This window comes from Aquarana catesbeiana, linkage group LG01, assembly GCF_042186555.1.
Source record: "Aquarana catesbeiana isolate 2022-GZ linkage group LG01, ASM4218655v1, whole genome shotgun sequence".
NCBI classification, from domain to species: Eukaryota; Metazoa; Chordata; class Amphibia; order Anura; family Ranidae; genus Aquarana; species Aquarana catesbeiana.
This window is the reverse complement of record NC_133324.1, coordinates 562,750,242-562,770,816: the sequence shown is the minus strand read 5'-3', so window position 1 is coordinate 562,770,816 and position 20,575 is coordinate 562,750,242. Positions and strand designations below refer to the sequence as shown.

General features: G+C 43.2%; 1 protein-coding gene across 1 annotated transcript in view; it reads left to right on the top strand.

Annotated features, from left to right (window-relative positions):
- Window positions 1-20,575, top strand: part of LOC141106122 (phospholipid-transporting ATPase IC-like) — a 210,469-nt gene that overhangs the window by 99,742 nt on the left and 90,152 nt on the right. The window contains exons 17-20 of the mRNA XM_073596570.1: window positions 3,344-3,453; window positions 4,497-4,661; window positions 9,103-9,214; window positions 11,188-11,263. Coding sequence (XP_073452671.1) covers window positions 3,344-3,453; window positions 4,497-4,661; window positions 9,103-9,214; window positions 11,188-11,263 — 463 coding nt within the window. The remainder of the gene's footprint in view (window positions 1-3,343; window positions 3,454-4,496; window positions 4,662-9,102; window positions 9,215-11,187; window positions 11,264-20,575) is intronic.

Below are 20,575 nucleotides of genomic sequence, written 5' to 3'. Positions count from 1 at the left end.
GGAGAAGGATCTGGGGGTTTTGGTAGATCATAAGCTCAATAATAGCATGCAATGCCAAGCTGCGGTTTCCAAAGCGAGCAAAGTCCTTTCTTGTATTTTTTTTGTGTGTTAAACTAGATGGACTTGTGTCTTTTTTCAACCTGACTAACTATGTAACTATGTACAGTCCCTGGATGAGCCACCAGACCTACTTCAATGTTCTAGCATTCTCTTTGTTCTTCAAACACTCTACAGATGATTAAGTTCCACCTTGGTGATTCTAACCATATTTTAGCATCACTCCAGTTAAAACCCCAGGCCAGGCAATGCAAGCTTCAGGCCCCAGCCTTGAGCCTATCTTTCTCAGACACGTGTCCCCCTTCCCCAAGCAGCAGGACTGGAAGGTCAGGCCCAACAGCACACACTTTTGACCCAGGCAAAGCCTGGGAGGCAAGAGAGCAAGAGAGGCAAGAGAGCTTCCAGAAAGTTCCATCAAACACTTATACGCTTGCCGAGCATGCGCCACTGGCAATATAGCATACCAGAGTGATAAAAATATTTATAACTCAGAATATTCAATCTTCCCACACTATTGCCACAGACACTTCCCAGCAGCAGACAGAAGTAAATAATCATTTGAAATTTGAATTCAGGAGAAAACCCATAGTAAGAAAAACTATCAATTCATTAGCTAAGACACTATCTACGTGGAGTTTGCATGTTCTCCCTATGCTTGTGTGTTTCCTCCCTAGCTCTAAAGACATGCTGGTAGGTTAACTTTGCTAATATTTAAATTGGCCCTACTATGTGTATGTATGTGAGGGAGAGACCTTGGACTGGGAGCTGCTCGAGAGCAGGCACTATATAAAGGACCTGCACCTGGTACGTAAAGCTGCCCATAGACATCACTTAGGAGATGCAACTGTACGTGTTTATGCACATGGTGCTGTATAACGCACCTGCATTGGCGTATGCTCCGAATACAGCACACGTTCATGAACTAACATGCACTTTATGCAACCCCCCCCCCCCCCCAAAAAAATAATTTTGTATAGCCACATCTTCTTATTGATGTCTATGAGTAGCTTTTCACAACAGCTGCAGGTCCTGGGAAGGATTTTACAGAGGCATTGGGTGCTGTGCAGCCCCTTCACAGCTGTGTGCATGAGCCCAAACAGGCAAAGTAGAATTGTGAATAAAAAATATCCTATAAAGAATTATGCCATAGTGGATGGAGGTACTGCTAGGACCAGTGGCGGCCCGTCCACTAGGTGCGTATGGGCGCTGCCCCCACTATCCATGCGTATGGCCACCTGATCTACATGCAGGGACATGGGGGGGGGTTGACGCATGTGATTAGAACCAGAGGCTCTAATAGGCTTCAAAAAAGGGTGGTCTCGGGGCGCAGAGCACTGCGCTCCAAGCCCAACCAGTTGTGTTACAATAGCAAATTAATATTTTCTATTGCAACACTGAATCTCCTCCCAGCCAATTAGAAAGCAGGTCATGAGACCCGTCACCCGATTGGCCAAAAAGAGATCCGATAAGGTTGACCGGCTGTAGGAAAGAGGAGACGCATGGAGGAGAGGAGGGAGAAGACAGGAACCGAGGCAACAAGCAGCCTGCAGCCCGGAGAGAAGCTGGGGGAGATAGTGCCAGCCCACCCTGCGGGCGGGGGGGGGGGGAGTGGCAGGGTAGGCCAGCATGGAGCCCTGACCTTTCTTTAAACTGAGTTGATTCATTAAAGGCAAATAGACTGTGCACTTTGCAAAGTGCACTCTGCAAGAGCAGTTGCTTCAGAGGTTAGTAAATTAACAGAAGTTCTGATGATTTTCATTATCCAATCACGTAACAGAAGAAAAGGCGCCTCTAAGTGCAGAATTAATATCCCCAAAAAGGATTAAAAACACTTACAGGATATAAGAATGAAGGGAGCATTTCACATGTTTTTAAGGCAGGTGATCCGGCATCAGGAATGTCCCAGTGTATTATAGGTTTCCAGGGGTGTCGATATGCAGCAGCAGAAGATTGCATATGCTATTAGGGAGCGATGTGCAATCTTGCTGCTGTGTTCCATTCTATATCCATATGTCAGCTTCACTGGCACTGGCACTTCACTGCCTGAGCTCTGTATTCCTCCGCATTCCTCCCTTATGTCTATTTCATGATGTCCTGCTTTTTCCTGTTATACTTGCTTTCCCTCCCTAAGTAAAGGATACATTTTGGGATTTCCTGCTTCTTCTCTATGCAGCTATCTATGTCCATAAACCACAGTATATTGTAATCCTGGGATAACGTTGCATTATTCAACTCCTCCACTCCCGCCCATAGTCCCACCCACAGCCCACCCACAGATTATAAGAAGCTATGCTTCTGCTAACCTGTAGTCATTGGTTTGAAGAAGGAACCAATCAGCAGTTCCCGAAACATGTCCCATTTTGATGACCTACTTTCGGTTTGCGGTCCACGCTGGTTGTCGTCCCCTCCCGCTGACGTCATTTCCGGGATTCACGTTCCACGCTTACTCTGACAGCGCGATTGCTTCACTAGTGCTTCCAGAGCTTGTGACTTCCATCTGCTGGTCACCCTGGCATCTTCTGCTGCTGCATATCGACACCCCTGGAAACCTATAACACACTGGGACCTTCCTGATGCCGAATTGCTTGCCTTAAAAACATGTGAAATGCTCCCTTCATTCTTACATCCTATAAGTGTTTTTAATCCTTTTTTTAATAGTTTTAATTCTGCACTTAGAGACACCTTTTCTTTTGTTTGTCTTTTACTAGAGATTGCTCCCCTCTTTGAGTGCTGCCCTAAGTGTTTGAAGACCTCATCATTTGAATACCTCTACTCAATATAGACATTGGGGGTTATTTACTAAAGGAAAATCCACTTCTGTACTAATTCAGCCCAATGTTGTAGAAAACATTTTAATGTAATTCGCAACAACAACAACATCGCAGGTTGTACAAACACTGATTGGAACAGTTCCAACTGTAGGAAAAAAAGTGTTACCGGGGAGCACACGTATCTTCCTGGCAATCTGAATTCCTGCCCAATCTATGAATCGTGCTGAAAAATTGTGCCATGACTGGAGACCTCCAAGTGATAATTTGTTGATTTAATAAATTAAACATTAAAAGGCTTTTTCGAATCACAGAGAAATATTTGTATTAAAAAATCTGTTCTTTTCTTATATTTTTCTTAAAATATAAATAAATACATTTTTTATTTTCATAGTTCAGTTATTTTTTTTTTTAAAGGTATATTTAGAAGGAAAGAGGTTTACTTGGAGCTCCAGCTGAACCTTTACCTAGAAAAGATCAGATTCACATGTATTGATATTTATTTGTTTCTCTTACAGTAAGAAATGAAGAAGGAAAAATAAAACTTTACACCAAAGGAGCAGACAGTGTGATATTACAGCGCCTGCATCCTAACTGTAACACAGAGGTCCTTATGGATGCCTTGGATGTAAGTGGATGCACGCAGACAGTTATAGGCATTTTTTATGCCTAGTGTAAATTTCCCAGAGATTTGCTTCGGTGTCTACCTGTCCGCCGTATTTTGAAATTTTGTTGTACATGCATGCGTGGGTATTGCAAAGAAGTATTGGTGTTTGGAACCGCATACAGCACTTAACTTGTATGGCAAGTTGTGTGTGGCACATGCTGCTCCCGGGGGCAGAAAAGTGCCAGGAAATTTATGCTAGGCATTAGAAAAATGACTGTAATTGTCCGTGCGCATGAACCTTTATAGATCCTTGGTTGTGTAGCTATAGCATAGTCCAGTCTGTCATCCCACCACCCAGGGCCAGGACAAGGGGTGGGCAGAAGGGGCAGCTGCCCTGGGCACAGCGTGTATTGTAGGGGTGGGGTTGCCACAAGTTCTACTATAAGGCTCATGGGAGTAGCGACAGCAGCATCACTACTTCTGTCAGCCCAGCGCTGGAAGCAGTAAGGAGAGCAGGAGAGAGCCAGGAGGGGGTATGGGCTGTGCTCTCTCTCTCCCCCACCTCCTCATAACCTCACACATAATGAAGGGGGCACAATTTGCCATCTTTGCCCTGGGCACTGGATGATCTTGTCCCTGCACTGCCACCACCACCAAGACACAACTGGTATTGGTTGTGCCCTTGTTGTATCCGAATGTGCTTACTTCCTGTTCAGATGATGAGTGTCAGACAGAACAGGAAGTAAGTGGAAGTCTCTTCCACAGTAACACAGACATATACATCCTCCCACAGGTTTTAACTCTTCCCCACTCTGCACTAAAGAAAATTTAAAAATATGTTTGCTGGAGTTAGGCTTTATAAACCTGCATTAACCATTTTGTATATAAGAAGGGAAAGGTTTTCTTTAAACTAACATGATTGTACATTTGGGTAGAAGCCACAAAGAGAGCTTCATTCAAGCAAGCAGCAGAGGACAGGAATTATCTCTATTTGTTCTATAAAATGTATATATGTGATGTAAGTTCTACAAAGATTAATTTCTATTCTGCTTCTACTCTCCTAGGTCTTTTCTGAAGAGACTCTGAGAACACTCTGTCTGGCATATAAAGAGGTAGAAGAGCATGAGTATAGGATGTGGGAAGTAAAGCACCATGAAGCCTCTATAATACTTCAGAATCGCGAGGATCATCTTGGACGAGTATATGAGGACATAGAAAAAAATCTACAGGTAACAGCTAGTAACTGAGATGATACTCAGGCTTTGGTGCATCATTGCGCTATGACTGAAATGACAGTTCATGATGTTGTGAAAGGTTCAGTAGTTGGAGTGGCCCATAACCTTACTGTACCACCAGGTGTCCAGCACTATGATGCAAGAGTAGGGGACTACACCAGTTTTGTTTTTTTTTACCCAGTTTTTTTTACCCAGTGTAGCAACTGGTTTTATATGAAAATATACTATACTATAAGGGCTCATTCCCACAGGTGCATTGATTAGTACACCCGTGCAGAGGACGGATAAAAAAAGATGGTTGCTTACAGAGTCCATCAAGTCCAACCTATGTGCGTGATTATCTAATAGTTTTTTGAAAATGATGCCCCCTGCTGAGACCACCACCTGTGGAAGGGAATTCCACACCCTTGCTGCTTTTACAGTAAAAAACCCTCTACGTAGTTTAAGGTTAAACCTTGTATATTCTAATTTTAATGAGTGAATGTACATACTGTACATGTGTATGTGTATGTCTGTACGCTATAAAACCTTCTAACCTGCCAGCTTGCAAACTTCATTGGAGGATCCCAAACCTGGAAGAAAACCAAGTGAAGATGTTGATGCAGGCGAAGGAGCTTGCATCGCTGGAATGGAGGTGAGTATAGTGAACTTTAAATCCTGTTGCGCTGGAAACTCCCTACTCCTCCTACCTTGTCCACCTGGTGAAATGCTATTAAGACTATATTGCCTTTGTATATGTTGACCTATGAGAGTATAAACTGTTCCAAAATTTAACAAGGTCTGGTCAGCTTGGATAGACACTCAGGGACATGAATCACATGGAGGAGTCTGATTAGTTTCTTCTTTCCAGCCCATCCAAGGGCTCATTTAGATGGGCGCTGAGACCCGTCTTCCTTTCTAAGCCACCTGTTTGCTACCTGTGCCATCGGAAAAGTGAAGGATTCCCAGTTAAGAAATGAGTATAGGGAATTTTTGGAGTGTGTTTCTCTAGGATTTCTTACGACATCACTAGCACATACACCCTATTTGGTATAATATCAAACATAGTTGGCAATATAATAGCAGATTATTCCGAAAAAAATAGGGAATTCATTATGCAAAGTCCAACTGACATTTTTGTTTTATTGGTTTATATCAGTTAGGGCTCATTCAGACAGGTGATGAGCTGCATTTTGCTTCTTGTGCATCCACCTTGGAGTTGTCTGCAGGCAGCCCAAAGAAGTGGATGCAGATGCAGCAGCAGTACTGACACAGTAACATGTCAACATTTGACCACATGCAAAATTTTGACATGTGATTCTGTCCCTGCAGCCACTACATCTGCATCCACTTCTATGGGCTGCCTGCAGACAACTCCAAGGTGGATGCACAAGAAGCAAAATGCAGCTCATCACCTGTCTGAATGAGCCCTAACTGATATAAACCAATAAAACAAAAATGTCAGTTGGACTTTGCATAATGAATTCCCTATTTTTTTCGGAATAATCTGCTATTATATTGCCAACTATGTTTGATATTATACCAAATAGGGTGTATGTGCTAGTGATGTCGTAAGAAATCCTAGAGAAACACACTCCAAAAATTCCCTATACTCATTTCTTAACTGGGAATCCTTCACTTTTCCGATGTCAGGAAAGTATGGAGGGTGGAGCTCTTGTTCCTCAGTTATGGATTCTGGCTACATCACTGAAGTGGATCATTAAAAGATAGCTAATGCTATGTATCCTTAAAAAAAAAAAAAAAAAAAAAAAAAGGACTCAATCCTTGTCCTGTGCTAAAGTTTTTGTGAATTGAGCATATTGCACATTAGATTTAGCCTAACTCTATTTTCAGATAGCTTGTATGTACATAAATGTCCAACTTCCATTTTGCCACTGGGGGAACAGAAAAAGAGACACATAGAACACACATGGAGCAGAAATAGAGAACATCTAACACTATGAAGTCTGAATGCCCTCTCCTGGTCAGCAGGGGGAGGAATACAGATGGCTGGATTCAAAGTGTTCAGCATGCATAGTTCCACTGACACTGAACAGTTTAATTCCAGCTTGCTGTCCTTTCTTCTGCTGTGTTGCTCCTATACCGCTTGTCCACACTTTTTTCCCAGCTCCCATGCAACACCTTCTCTTGCTCCTTCACATCTCTAGCCCTGACTACTCTGCATAGCATGCATGCCCCTCATTCCCTGCACACACCTCTCATAATCCATGCTTCCCCCAGGCACCTTCCCTTCCCAGTCCCCCTTCCAACCCAGCTTGGCCTCCAGTAACAGCGCTCCCCCCCATCCACCACCACGTGATCTTCCCCCTGACACAGCACACCCCCTTCCACCCAACTTTCTCCGCCTCGTTACCACTTGGTTTCCCCCATCCCTACAGCAGCATACCTCTCCCATCCCAACTTCATACCCCCCACCCACCACCCCAACTACTCTCAGTGACGGCCTTTCACCAACCTTGCACCACAGTCACAGTGCAGCCCTCTCACCCACTGCACACAGAATCGGTGCCCATCTGCTTTCCACCTCACAGCACCCACTTAACCTCAAAGTCATAGCGCCCTTCTACTTCCACCTCGCCCTTTTCCGGTATACCTTGCCACATGGGCACACTGCTGCCCTCCCACCTCACATCTAACATAACTGCATCTCCTTCCACCCAACTCACTACACGGTCACAGCACCGCCCTACCACCCACCTCGCCCCACAGTCACAGCACCCCCCCTACACCCACCTCGCCCCCTCAGTCACAATGTCCCCAGTCCCTTTCCCTTGGGCACCTCTTTCACCATCTACTTTGCTTCCCACTCAGAGTACCTTTTTCCATGCACTTTGCTACATGAGCTTTACAAACCTACACATTCTGGAACAGGAACATTTTTTACTTTTATTAACAAAATAAAACAACTTTAAGGAGCAGTTAGGGTCCATGCATACTGGCTTAAAAAAAAACACTGCTCCTTGAAGAGTTTAGTGTTTTGCCTGTAGAAGCAACTAATGTTATCCTATGTGTCCATGCACATTCAGTAGTTTAGAGGCATATTTTAACCACTTGACTACTAGACACTTCCACTCCCTTCCTGCCCAGGCCAGTTTTCAGCTTTCAGTGCTGTTGCATTTTGAAGGACAATTGTGCTGCACCCAAACTACATTTTTATAATTTTTTTGAGACAGATAGAGCCTTCTTGTGGTGGCATTTAATCGCCACTGTGTTTTTTATTTTTTGCGAAAAAAACAAAAACGTTTTTCTTAGTTTCTGTTATAAAATTTTGTAAATAAGAACTTTTTCTCCTTCACTGATGTGCGCTGATGAAGCTGCACTAATGTGCACTAATAGGCTGCACTGACCAGCACTGATAGGCAGCACTGATGGGCATGGATGAGGCGTCACTGATGAGACTGCACTGACATTGGGCACCAATAGGCAAGACGGATGGGCACCAATAAGCGGCAATGATAGCTAGCACTGATAGGCATTACTGATGGGCACTGACAGGCAGCACTGATGGACACTGACAGGCCGCACTGATGGGCACTGACAGGTAGAACTGATGGGAATTGATTGGCAGCACAGTTGAGGCTGACACTGATGACCAGTCTCTTGATTCAGTGTAGATGTCCCCTGTGTGGATTTGCCAGTTATTGGCTCTCCTCAGGCATTGTCAGCGTGAGGAGAGGAATGCAGATAACCGGCAAATCCTGTTAACAATGTGATTGGACATAGCTGGTCACATGGTAAAGAGCCGCTGTGATTGTCTCTTTACGCCGACTTGTGATCACAGATCACTGCCGATGTGTGCCTCAGGGGGCGCGCGGGAAGCACGATCATGGGACCACGTCATATGACGCCCTCCCGGCAATGTGCAACCGTGCTGTAGCCACCATTCAACTATAGCATGGTCGCGAAGAGGTTAAACTTAGTGTTTAGAGGCATAAAAAAAATTCTGGTTTGTGTTTTTTAAAGACGTTTTCTGGCAGAAAAAAACACTAAATGCCGCTAAATGCCGCTAAATGCTCCTAAATGCCCCTAAACACTAGTACAAAAATTAAAATTATCGTTTCCTTCTGCCAAGAGAGCTGGCGTTTTTTAAGACAGTGGACATGGACCCTAAAAGTTCTGAACAAGGGTAACCAATGCAGTTCAGCACTCTGGAGAGCACTGATGGAATATTTATCAAACTCAAATTTGCTACTAAAAACGACTGAATTTTGAACATTTGTCATGCTTTGAACTGGTACCAACAACAAATTGCATTAATGATCATATTGACTATCTCTGCACCTTTACACGGGGTGTGACAAAAATGTGTATCCTTGCATACTGCATTAGAAATAACTCTGCAATGATAACAAAAGTGAAGTACCTTTTGTCTACCTGTAAATTTTTCCTATGATCACCTACATGACCTGTCAGAAAAAAAATATCACTCTTTCAGCTCCTTGGAGCCACTGCCATTGAAGATAAATTGCAGAATGATGTCCCTCAGACAATTCAGCTCTTGAGAAATGGAAATATGAAGATTTGGATGCTCACCGGTGATAAACAAGGTATGGCATAGCAACTTCCATGGTGTACTACTTGAGAGATCGGGAAATTGGCTTGGTAAATTTATAGGTGAATAATTAAGACAAGGCTTTTGACCTTCAGATGTGGTTTTCTAAACTGTTAACGAAAGTAGAAAAATTACTTTAATCTTCAAATTTCAAACCTTTGAAGGCTTTGAGGTAAGAGGGGCCCTTATCGCAGTCTATTGTTGGCCCCTTGAATCCTCCAAGCCAGCTGCATTAACAAACAGGGTGGACCTTTTGACTTGCAGACAGCAGATCTGAGAGTCTGCAATCAGTAGTAATCCAAAACGTACAGTGTAGTACAGCATTCCAAAAGGTGTAGACAGACCACATAGTGAAAATGTAAAAATAAGGCAAAGGAAATATATACATTAAAGCGGAGTTCCAGGCTTTTTTTTGTTTATTAAAAGTCAGCAGCTACAAAAATTGTAGCACCTGACTTTTAATAAACAGACACTCAGCTGTCCCACTGCCCAGTGATGCAGCCACATGGAGCCTCGCTCCTCTCCCCCTCTTCTCCGCGGCACCTGCATTGAAATTGTTAGCACCCGGCCGTGACAGCTTGCTGCTTCGCGGCCGGGCGTGCACTGAGCATGAGCGAGCCGCGCTGCGCTCTCTGAGTGGACAGGCAATCTTCTGGGACCTGTGACGCGTACCAGAAGGTTGCCGAGAGGGAGGGGCCGCCTAGAGGGAGAGGAGGAGTCACCTAGGGGGCCCATAGTCGGAAGTAGGGAATGGGACAGGAAGTCCCACTCAAAACTAGTCACCCACCCCCCACTCCCCCAAAAAAGTGACATGCCAAATGTGGCTTGTAAGGGGGAGAGGAGTGCTTTAAGCAAAAGTCCCACTTTTGGATGGAACTCCGCTTTAGGGCACAGCAGCTGTTTGGTAAATAAAAGGGAAAAAATAAAAGGAGACACAAGTAGGCCTTTTTCTTAGACCTAAACCATAGCTCCCAACTATCCCTAATTTGGGACAAAGTCTCTCTGTCCCTCTTTCCTCCTAATTTGTCCCTCGTGTTGGCCTGATCTAAATAGTTGTATACAAAATGCACTGCTTATCTAGCAGAAAGTGTTTCCCAGTGTTAAACCTTTCATCCAATTTCCAAATTGCTGTATTTGTACATTTCAAAAGCCAATATAAAGGAATAGCACTTGGGGGTTTAGCTAATACATTTTTTTTGGTGTAATTCTCCTTTAAGGGAGCATGGCAGGGTTGTCAATTAAAATATGATCAGTGGGACTTATCAAGTTAGTAGTCACTGGAGCAAGAGGAAAATCAGGAGAGGAAAAAGGAGAGAAAAAAGGAAGGGGGAGGGGGGCTGGAAAGAAGAAACTAATCAGACTCCTCCATGCGATTCATGTCCCTGAGTGTCTATCCAAGCTGACCAGACCTTGTTAAATTTTGGGACAGTTTGTACTCTCATAGGTCAACATATACAAAGGCAATATAGTCTTAATAGCATTTCACCAGGTGGACAAGGTAGGAGGAGTAGGGAGTTTCCAGCGCAACAGGATTTCTTGCTTTTGGCATGCTGGTTTAGCGAGTGCACCAATCCTTGCTCTACACAATTCTGCTTGAAAAGCGATATCTTATATCTGCAGCCAAAGCAGCGCTTCCCTTGAATGTATATATCCAGACACTTAGGGGTGGTACCCAAACTCCTTGAGAATGAATAATTTGAGCACAGTAGACTGTGGTTGGCTGAAGTTTTGAACCACATGGAATTTATCAACCCCAGCTAGCACACTAAGTCCTGCAGATCACCCTGTCCACCTCTTCTATCCCCCCCCATCACAACCTCCTTTCTTCTGCCCGAACACACTGCAGAATAAACCTTGACTTTTTTATTTAAACAAGAGACAATTCTAATGAACATTTTGTAGATACTATAGTTTAGTAATGTTTAGTCCTATTTAATCCTAATAAATAATGCCCTTGTAATGTTGCAGAGACAGCAGTGAACATTGCATATTCCTGTAACCTTATTTCAAGTGGCATGCAGATTGTGGAAGAGACAGAAATCAGGTAAAAAAAAAAAAAAGATTACCTTAAGGCTGGGTTCACACATGTGCGGTGCGAATTGAAGCTCAGTTTTCCCTGCGAAGAGAAAACTCAGTTGTTCAGCGTTTCATGTCAGTTTTTGATCAGTATCAGCTCAGGATTGCTTCAGTATCAGGTCAGGATTGCATCAGTATTTTATCCTGTTCACGGAACACATCTGCGAATCAGTTGCGTGCCCATAAAAGATAATGGGCCTGAATTCGCACCTGAGCTGGACCGCACTGCCTAGAAAACACACATGTTTTTTGTGCAATGCAGAGTGCGAATGCACCGCAGATATGTGAAGCAGCTTCATTAAAATTAATGTATTTTGAAATGTCCTGCGAATTGGATGTGGTGTAAGCCACATCTAATTCGCATAGATGTGAACGGGGCCTTAAAAACCTCCTACAGTGTTTTTATAAATGGTAGATATATTCTTGTTAGCCGGTAGGCTGCTACTTCTATATTTTTTTTACTTTCAGCTCTCACACCTGTACACTTTGAGGACGTGTTCTCATGTGTGGGAGCCCTTGCTGTCCCTCTGACAATCGATCCACAGTGAATGCCTTTTTATTGAGAGTTATGTCACCTCTTCACCACCTGTTTTAACCCTAAAGAGGCTGGGCCACTGTGCTGCAACCACGAACATTGCAAACAGTTGCAGGGCAGTTATGACGCAGCTCCGTACACTTAAATATGTTGTGTTCGGTGGTGGTACTGCCCATCGAATACAACATGCAGCTTAATTTTTGCCATGTGCACAGCCCTGAGCAGCTGCAGTGTATACCCTTCTTTAGGTGGCTGGTCTGGGAAGGGTAGGGTAGCAGTAAAACACCACCTCATCTGCCTGCTTTTACCGCCCCTCTAGCTGCACCTGTGATTGAGCCCTTGATGGGCCAAAGTGAATTTTGGAAGAAAAATATGCAGTGCTCAAAAGCTAAAAAAGCTCATAAAGTTAATAAGTGTTTACAATGTGGGTCTTTGCGTTAATTTGTGTGTATAAAGCAGATCTCTGTGTAGGTTTGTGTGTATAGTGCAGGACTCTGTGTGTATTTGTATGTACAGAGAGGGTCTCTGTGCATGTTTGTGTGTTGGACGGAGCCAACACGCTCTGCAAGTGGAGGTACCTTTTGCCATGAATGCACTCACCTAAGCCCGGGACCAGGCAGAAACTATGATCATTTGAGAGTCTAACGTTAAGGCCCCTTTCACACGTGCGGACAGTATGTCCGTATTTCATCCATCCGCTTTCGGATGAAATACGGACATACATGCATCCATATGGGATAGCGGGTGTCAGCAGATGAACATCCCCTATTTTCCTAAAATCCTATTTTTCTATCCGTCTGCAGAGCGGATTGGATGAACACGGACAGACGGTCCGTGTTCATCCAATCCCCTCATAGGGGAGAGCGGAGAACTGACAGATCTGCAGGGACCGCCCTGTCATCTGCCGGCTCAGCGGGGATCAAAGAAGCGATCACCGCTGAGCAAACGGATGTTCACGGGTCGGATCACCACGGATCCATCCCATGTGAAAGGACCCTAAGGCAGTTCCCCAAGATAAGCCATAACACTGTGTGCAGTAATAAAAATACAGAGTTCCTCTGTGTTTTGTCACGTTTTCTGGAGTTGTGTTCAATATGTGAGGAGAGATCACACAAATACTTAAAAGTATAACATTTTTTGTGGCCAAAGGATCGCTAAGCATCAGATAACAAGGTATATTTCAATATTTACAGCACCTTATTTTTAAGGACTTGCTTTCAAATTTGCAACCATTGCAGTAATCATGATTATCTTTGATTGAAACCAAAAATTATGAGTGGACATAAATTTACATTTTCCATAATGAATGATATGATTAGCTTGAATTCAAACTGTCATTCATGTAGAAAAATTTACTTTAAAGTAGGGCTGAAACAACTAATCGATTAATCGACAACTAATCGATTATGAAATTAATCGATTACTATTTTCATAATCGATTAATCGGCCAGTAACATAATGGGGTTAAAAAAAAAAACTAAAATGAGTCCTTTATAGTACAAAAAGAGCAAATAATCGTTACTGTAAATATTACTTTCACCGTTCTACAGTAAAAAAATTAACCCCTTACAGTAGTGATTATTGTTTTGCGGTATTGTCAGTAGTTTTTTCACCTTAATGCATAGAATGCATTAAGGTGAAAAATTTTTTACCTTTACAACCCCTTTAACGCAAAACGTTGCTTTTTTGGTTCAATATATTTCAATGGAGAAGCTGCTAAAAAGCATGTAATGCGTTTTTGCAGCAATTTGTGTTTTTTAATTTGCACAACAACAAATTGTCCAAAAAAAAAGCAAAAACGCAAATCTCAGCAAAATCACGTGCACAAAAATCAAAACGCACAGCAAAAAGCACTGCAGAAACAGATCAAAAGCAAACTGCATAGGTGTGTACTGAGCCTTATGCTGGCCACACGGATCAATTTTCAGATGAGAATATTCAGACGAAAAATCTTTGTAGATTCACTGAATGAAAGAATGTTTGAAATTTTAACTTGTTTTTAACATTCTGTTTTTAAAACGAATGTAATTTCTGAATGAAAACCACATACACTGTCTGAAAATTCCTTTCACCAAGAAGTTTTCTATTATTTCTAAATTATCCCGTCACTGTGGTTGAAAATGAACGTCGATTTGACCCCACTAACGATTAGAAAATTGAACGAACGTTCTTAAAATGACATTTTTTTTTAAGGAAGACATTGTTTTTTAAATTTAAAAAAATGATCTCTGAGTCTGATGATATTTACCAGATTCACCCTTTAATAGTATATACAGTATATCTCTTCTAATTGTATATACAGTATATCACTTCTAATAGTATATACAGTATATCACCTCTAATATTATATCTCCTCTGTCTTATTCTCAGAGTGGATTAGAGAGTTTGCTCCCTAACCATAAAGTTAGTAATTTATATTTACCATTGCATTGAGATATTTAAGAATAAATTTCCTTTTTTTTTCAACTTTACATATTAAACTAAATTATACACCACACTTTTTTTCAAGGTTATTAACCGAATAATCGATGAATCGAAACAATAATCAGCCAACTAATCGATTATGAAAATAATTGTTAGTTGCAGCCCTACTTTAAAGCAGATTACAGTTGTATGCAAAACCCAAGTTAAACCTTTTCTCTGAAACTTGCCTACAGTCCAGAGTCCAATGTTTTTACTATCATAAATTGAGGATTCCTGAAGATACACACTCTCGCCCAATTTATCACACTAAAAACAAAATCGCAAACCAAATGGCTTGCATCCGATCACCTACAGGCATCTCAGCTAAGTATCTGATACATTTTCTAGGCTTTCTGAATGTGCTATAGCTTACAATACAAGAACACAACATTAAACCCAGCACAAACAGTCTAGCACAATTCTGCATCATATTTGTGTCTCTTGTTTACACAGATCAAACACCCCACTTCTGGTACCAAGTGTTTTGTCAGTTTTTTTGGGGGGTTGTGTTCAATATGTGCAAAGAGAGATCACACAAATACTTAAAATTTATAACATTTATTAAAGATAATGAAAGAAACAGATAAAGATAATATGACAAAAATACTTAACTAAAGAGGCTGTTTCGCCACAGAGTCCCCACATAAAGGCGTGGCCAGGCAATCAGACCAGATGCTTGCATGTTACATGATGAATCTCTGGGTGAGACTAACTTATTCCAGTTTAGGCTGTGGTATTTAGACTTTTGTATAAGGAATAGACAACCCCCAATCCAACTCCCTTTGCAATATGACCCCTCAAGGACTTGATCAGTTAACAATAACACTCCTTTTTTATAAGGTAAAGCCATGCTTATTTCCTTATGTGGCCTCCTTAACCAAGATTTGGAGGCTTAAAATGCATTAGTGAACCATATTATTAATAAGGAAATATGTAATATGCAATCACTCTGAAAGTGCTATCCCATGTCACTACACACTGTAAGCTGATGTAGTTTGCATTAAAAGAGACGTTGCTGAGCCTACACCCTCTCCACCAGAAACAGAATGGCGTCCCACCGTGCAAACAATTAACTCCTTCACTCCCATACCCAGGGGACCAGGTTATGGATCTCTATATGTGGGCTCGATATCAGTTGCTACTGGAAACCAACCACTAGGGAGGGAGCCAGAACATTGACTCCCTCGCTGAGCCCAGCCCTGACAGTACCACACTTAACGACTGGTTGTGTTGTGACTTGAACTTGTGCTTGGTTACCCATTACAACTAAATTGCTCCTCTTGCTTGACTTCCCAGTAGACCTTTTGTAGCAATAGAGCTTTTTACCCCACATATGCCTTATTGACCCAAGTTCTTTTAATACGCCAGAATCAACATACGCTCCATTGAATACGTTTTTTAACAGAAAAGTTTTTATTTGTCTCCAGAAGGAGAAAATGTAAACATACAAACATAGGGACACAGAACAATGTGTGGCTACATAATAGATAGATACAGTCATAGTGAATAGTTTCAAATCAGGAGATTACAGTCATCATAATGCAAAGTTGTGTATGATTCATAGTACATATAAATGATTACATCGGGAAATATAAAACCTAGTTATTTATATAAGGTTCCGGTACTAACTTCTAGCTGACAATACCTTCAGCTGAGGAGTCAGGATGTAAAATTAACTATTTGTCAAGGTACCTGAATATGGGACAACAAAGGATCAAGGAGTTGAGGAGGGGGGGAGACGAAGAGGAGGGAGGGGGAGGGGGGGGAGAGGGAACTGAGGGATGGGAGCGGGGGGACACACATCAGATGTGGGCTCACCACGCATCCTGCAGGCCATGCCAATCTTACTGTTTGGACCATGCTCCCCAGATCTTTGAGAATTTCTTATGGCACTTGCAGTTAATATAGGTGAGTTTGTAAAGTGGCAATGTAGAGTTTACCAAGGCTTTCCATTGGGAGACTGTGGGAGGGTTGGGTAGCTTCCATTTAATTAGGTTGTTTTTCTAGCATAAAATGAGGTGTAAAATACAAACAGTCTTTTGTGTGTATTAGATATGAGGTTGTCACATACTCCCAGAAGTAAAATAATCGGGTTCACTTGTATATGCAGATTGCTCACCGAGTTGATAATGTCTACCACTTCTGACCAAAACTGCTGTATCATAGGGCACGACCAGACAACATGTATAAAGGTACCCAGTTCCCCATTGCACTTCGGGCATCTGTCTGTTTGTGTCGGATATATTCTAGATAATCTCTGCGGCGTATAGTATGCTCTATGAAGGAATTTGAGCTGAATATATCTATCCCTCGCTGAAACCATAAGGGGAATGTACTGTTGTACTCCTTCCTCCCAATCATCAGCAGCAAGGGCAGGCAGATCCGCCTTCCACTTGTCGTAGAGCTTGGTCCCCCCAGTCGGCTCCTCACTTAATATCCGAAGATATAGGGAGGATAAAATGCGATCTATGTTTCTGGAAATCAGGAAGGTCTCTACCCCGTGTGACTGTAAAGTAACCCCTGTCGGGTATTGGGCCTGTACTGCATGACGCAGTTTTAGGTATCTAAAGAGCATTCTTGAGGGCAGTTGAAAGTTATTCTTCAAAGTATCGTAAGGGAGGATTCTACCCCCTGACATTATTTGTTGTATTATTTTAACCCCATGTCCTGCCCACAAGGCCGGATCTGGAACTGTTTGAAGCTGTTTTAGCTTGGGATTGCCCCATAATGGTGTGTACGGGGAAATAGTATTCGGTCCAGTAAGTTTCCTCGACATTTGTTCCCAGACTCTAACTGTTGTTCGCATTGAAATTGTCATATCTGGGTGCGCCCTGGGACCCATGAACACCAAATTACTCAATGCTGAGTAAGATCCCAATATAGCGGCCTCCAGGTTAACTGCTGGATGGAACTTTGGCTGGGAGAACCACCAGCTGACAGTTACAACAACTGCCGCCCAGTAATATTTTTAAAACAGGGAAGTGCCAAACCTCCCAGCGACAAGGGGAGCTGTAAGGTGGACCGGGCGATTCTAGGGGCTAGTCCCCCCATACAAACGTGTTAACTATTTGATCTAGCTTGGCAAAGAAGGAGTTGGGGATGGGTACAAGAGTATTGAGAAAGACATAGAGGAACTTGGGAAGAAATGTCATTTTAAGAAGATTAATCCTTCCTACAGGTGAGAGGGGAAGAGATTTCCAAGCCTGACATCTGGCGGTAAGTTGATGGAGGATCAGATATATATTATCTATCAGATATAAAGATGGTTCTCTTTGAATTTCAATCCCCAAGTATCTGCGTTCCGTTTGTGCGAACTCTTGCGGTGGGATTACTATACAGGTGTTTTATCCAGGAGACAAATTTGGGGCCAAAGTTAAAATGTTCAAGAACCTGCCATAAGAACTCCCACTCCACCGAGTCGAAGGCCTTCTCAGCGTCCAGAGAGGCCACTACACCCAGGGAGTCCATTTTCTCTGCATGAGATATGTTAGTATAAAGTCGACGTAGGTTAATGTCGGTACCTTTGCCCGGCATGAAGCCCGTCTGGTCGCCATGAATTATAGAGAGGATGACCGAGTTGTGTCTAGTTGAGAGTATTTTAGTGGTTATCTTATCTCCTAAAAGCGATATGGGGAAATATGAGGCACATGATGTGAGGTCTTGGTTTGGCTATAACCACAATTACCGCCTCTGACATAGAGGGAGGGAGGCAACCCTCCTGTAACGTTGTCAGGAGCAGGTTTTGGAATTTAGGGACGAGAAGTTCACTGTTTGTTTTATAAAATTCTGCCGGTAAACCGTCAGGGCCCAGGATTTTTGCTGATTGGAGTGCCGCTACTGCTGTTTGAACCTCCTTGACAGTAATTGGGGCGTCTAGTGTATTTCGGGCCTCATCTGAGAGTTGTGGAAATTCTATTTGATTTAGAAAGGTGTGCAGGCTCTCTCTGGTAAAGGCGGCCTTAGAAGTATAGAGATGCTCATAATACCTAGCAAATTGATCATTTATACCAAGGGGTCCAGAATGGAGCACCCCCGTTTCATCCCTTATGTGAACAATATGTGATGAGGAGGAACGTTCCTTAGCCAGCCACGCTAATAATCTACCTGTCTTCTTCCCCTGTTCGAAAATTCTCTGTGACTGAGCAAGCAACTGTTTCTTGGCGGTCTCAACCCTCTTTAGAAAGATTTCTCTGTGTAGGGATTGCATAGCGTTATATGTCAGCACGTCTTTAGTGTGCACATATCTGTCTTCTAACAGGAGAACCTTCCTTTCTGCTTCCTCCAATGCTAGCCTCGTGTCTTTTCTGACCTTCCCGATTGCAGTTTTATATTGCCCTCGGGTGTATGCCTTAAAGGCATCCCAAAGTACCGGTGGGGGGACCGTACCCTCGTTGAGTGCCCAGTAGACTCCCAGCTCTCCCTCCACCAGGGGTGCCACCCTCTCATCTGTAATCCAAAAATCGAAGAGCCGCCAAAGTGCGGTGCCCGCTGGCGAGTCTGTTTGTAATTTAAGTAGGAGGGGTGCATGATCCGAAATGCCGCGTGGCAGGATCTCCACCTCCTGTATCCGGGAGAGCAGGGAGTCAGTGGTATAGACCAAGTCAATTCTGGAGAAAGATGCATATGTGACCGAGTGACAGGTATATTGTTTCTTATCTGGGTGTCTCATTCTCCACACATCATTAAAACCACCACTGAGTCTGTCCAAAACCGAATTTGGGGTCATGTTGAAATCTCCAGTTAAAATAACTCCAGCCGATGGATATTGTGCTATTATTGGAGTAAGCTTTCTAAGGATGTCTACCGTGGCTGGAGGGGGAATATATATGCCCACAATCAACAGCTCCAGTCTATCACACATTTCATGAAGAGCCACGTACCACACCTCTGGATCTAGATGAAGATCCAGTAAGGTGAACCCAAGCGACTTATGGACCAGGACGCTGACACCTTTAGAATAAGAGGAATAAGTTGAGTGGTAATACGCACCCACCCAGGGTTTCTGGAGTGCCAGCGTCCTGCTCCCAACCAAACGAGTCTCATGGAGCACACATATATGTGGGTTATATTTTTTCAGAAAGTTGAATATCAAAGACCTCTTAACCTTGGAGTTCAATCCTCGAACGTTCCAAGATAAAATAGTCAGGGGAGTCATTGAAATCTTATAGGGAATAAATGAGAGCAGCACATTACCATTATCAGTAGTAGACTGGTTATGAGCATACACAAGAATAGCAGAACCTTATTCACCAATTTTAGAATATCATCAGGGAGATCTCCCATGCCATCTAGTGGAGAGAGATCAGAGCCGCACTGACCTGATGTAGAAACCATAAGTACAAAATCTAACACATATGCAGCAACAGAAAAGTCCCAACAAGGAGTAAAAACATGTGCCCCAACCCCGTCTCCCATCCCCCCACCCCGCACCACCCCCCAAACTTTGGTGTGCTTCTTTCCCAAGAACCGTCATGGCAACTGCCAAATGGGGAAATGAACAAAAGGACACCCGAGTGTCACAAAACGTGCAATATGTCCTCCAGCAGAATTGAAAGGATCAACGTTCCCTGCAGGTTATAGAATATGGATCTCCCGGAGAAACAAACAAACCCCTCCGGGGGTACAAAACTTGTACAGTTACAAACCCTTTTTTTTTTGCAAAAGTTCAGAGGCATCTCTCTCCCTTCCTCCTTTGGGTGCATGTCAGTTGCGTGTAAAGGCCATATATAGTATACATGTGGTCAGGCACACATGACATGGAGTCCTTCAACTGGAACTCGGGAGGTCTGTAAGGCCATGTCCGTCCGCCCCCCACCCCCGCCCACGAAAAAAAGGGGGGGGGGGATAGGACAACATCCCAGACTTTGTTAGTGGCAATGGCCAGGAAGGCCCTGCAAGCAATGGGTAATAAACAGGATAATTCAATCATACCATGTAACTCTTGGCAGTCTTCAATTCCTGGGCAGGGTCTCCAGCCAGTGTGATGCATCTTCAGGGGAGGTAAAAAAGCGCACTGTCTCACCATCTTGGACTCGCAACCTGGCTGGGAACAGCATGCTATACTTTATCTTCTTGTTACGCAGGTTGAGCTTCACCTGATAGAATGAGCGGCGTTGTTTTTGGGTGTCCACCGAAAAGTCCGGGAATATCATTAATTTCGCTCCCTCATACCTCAGTTGATCGTTTTTCCTCGATTCACGCAAAACTAAGTCCCAGTCACTGAAATTTAGTAACTTCAGGATGAATGTGTGTGGAGGAGCTCCCGGGGGCTCCCGGGCAGCA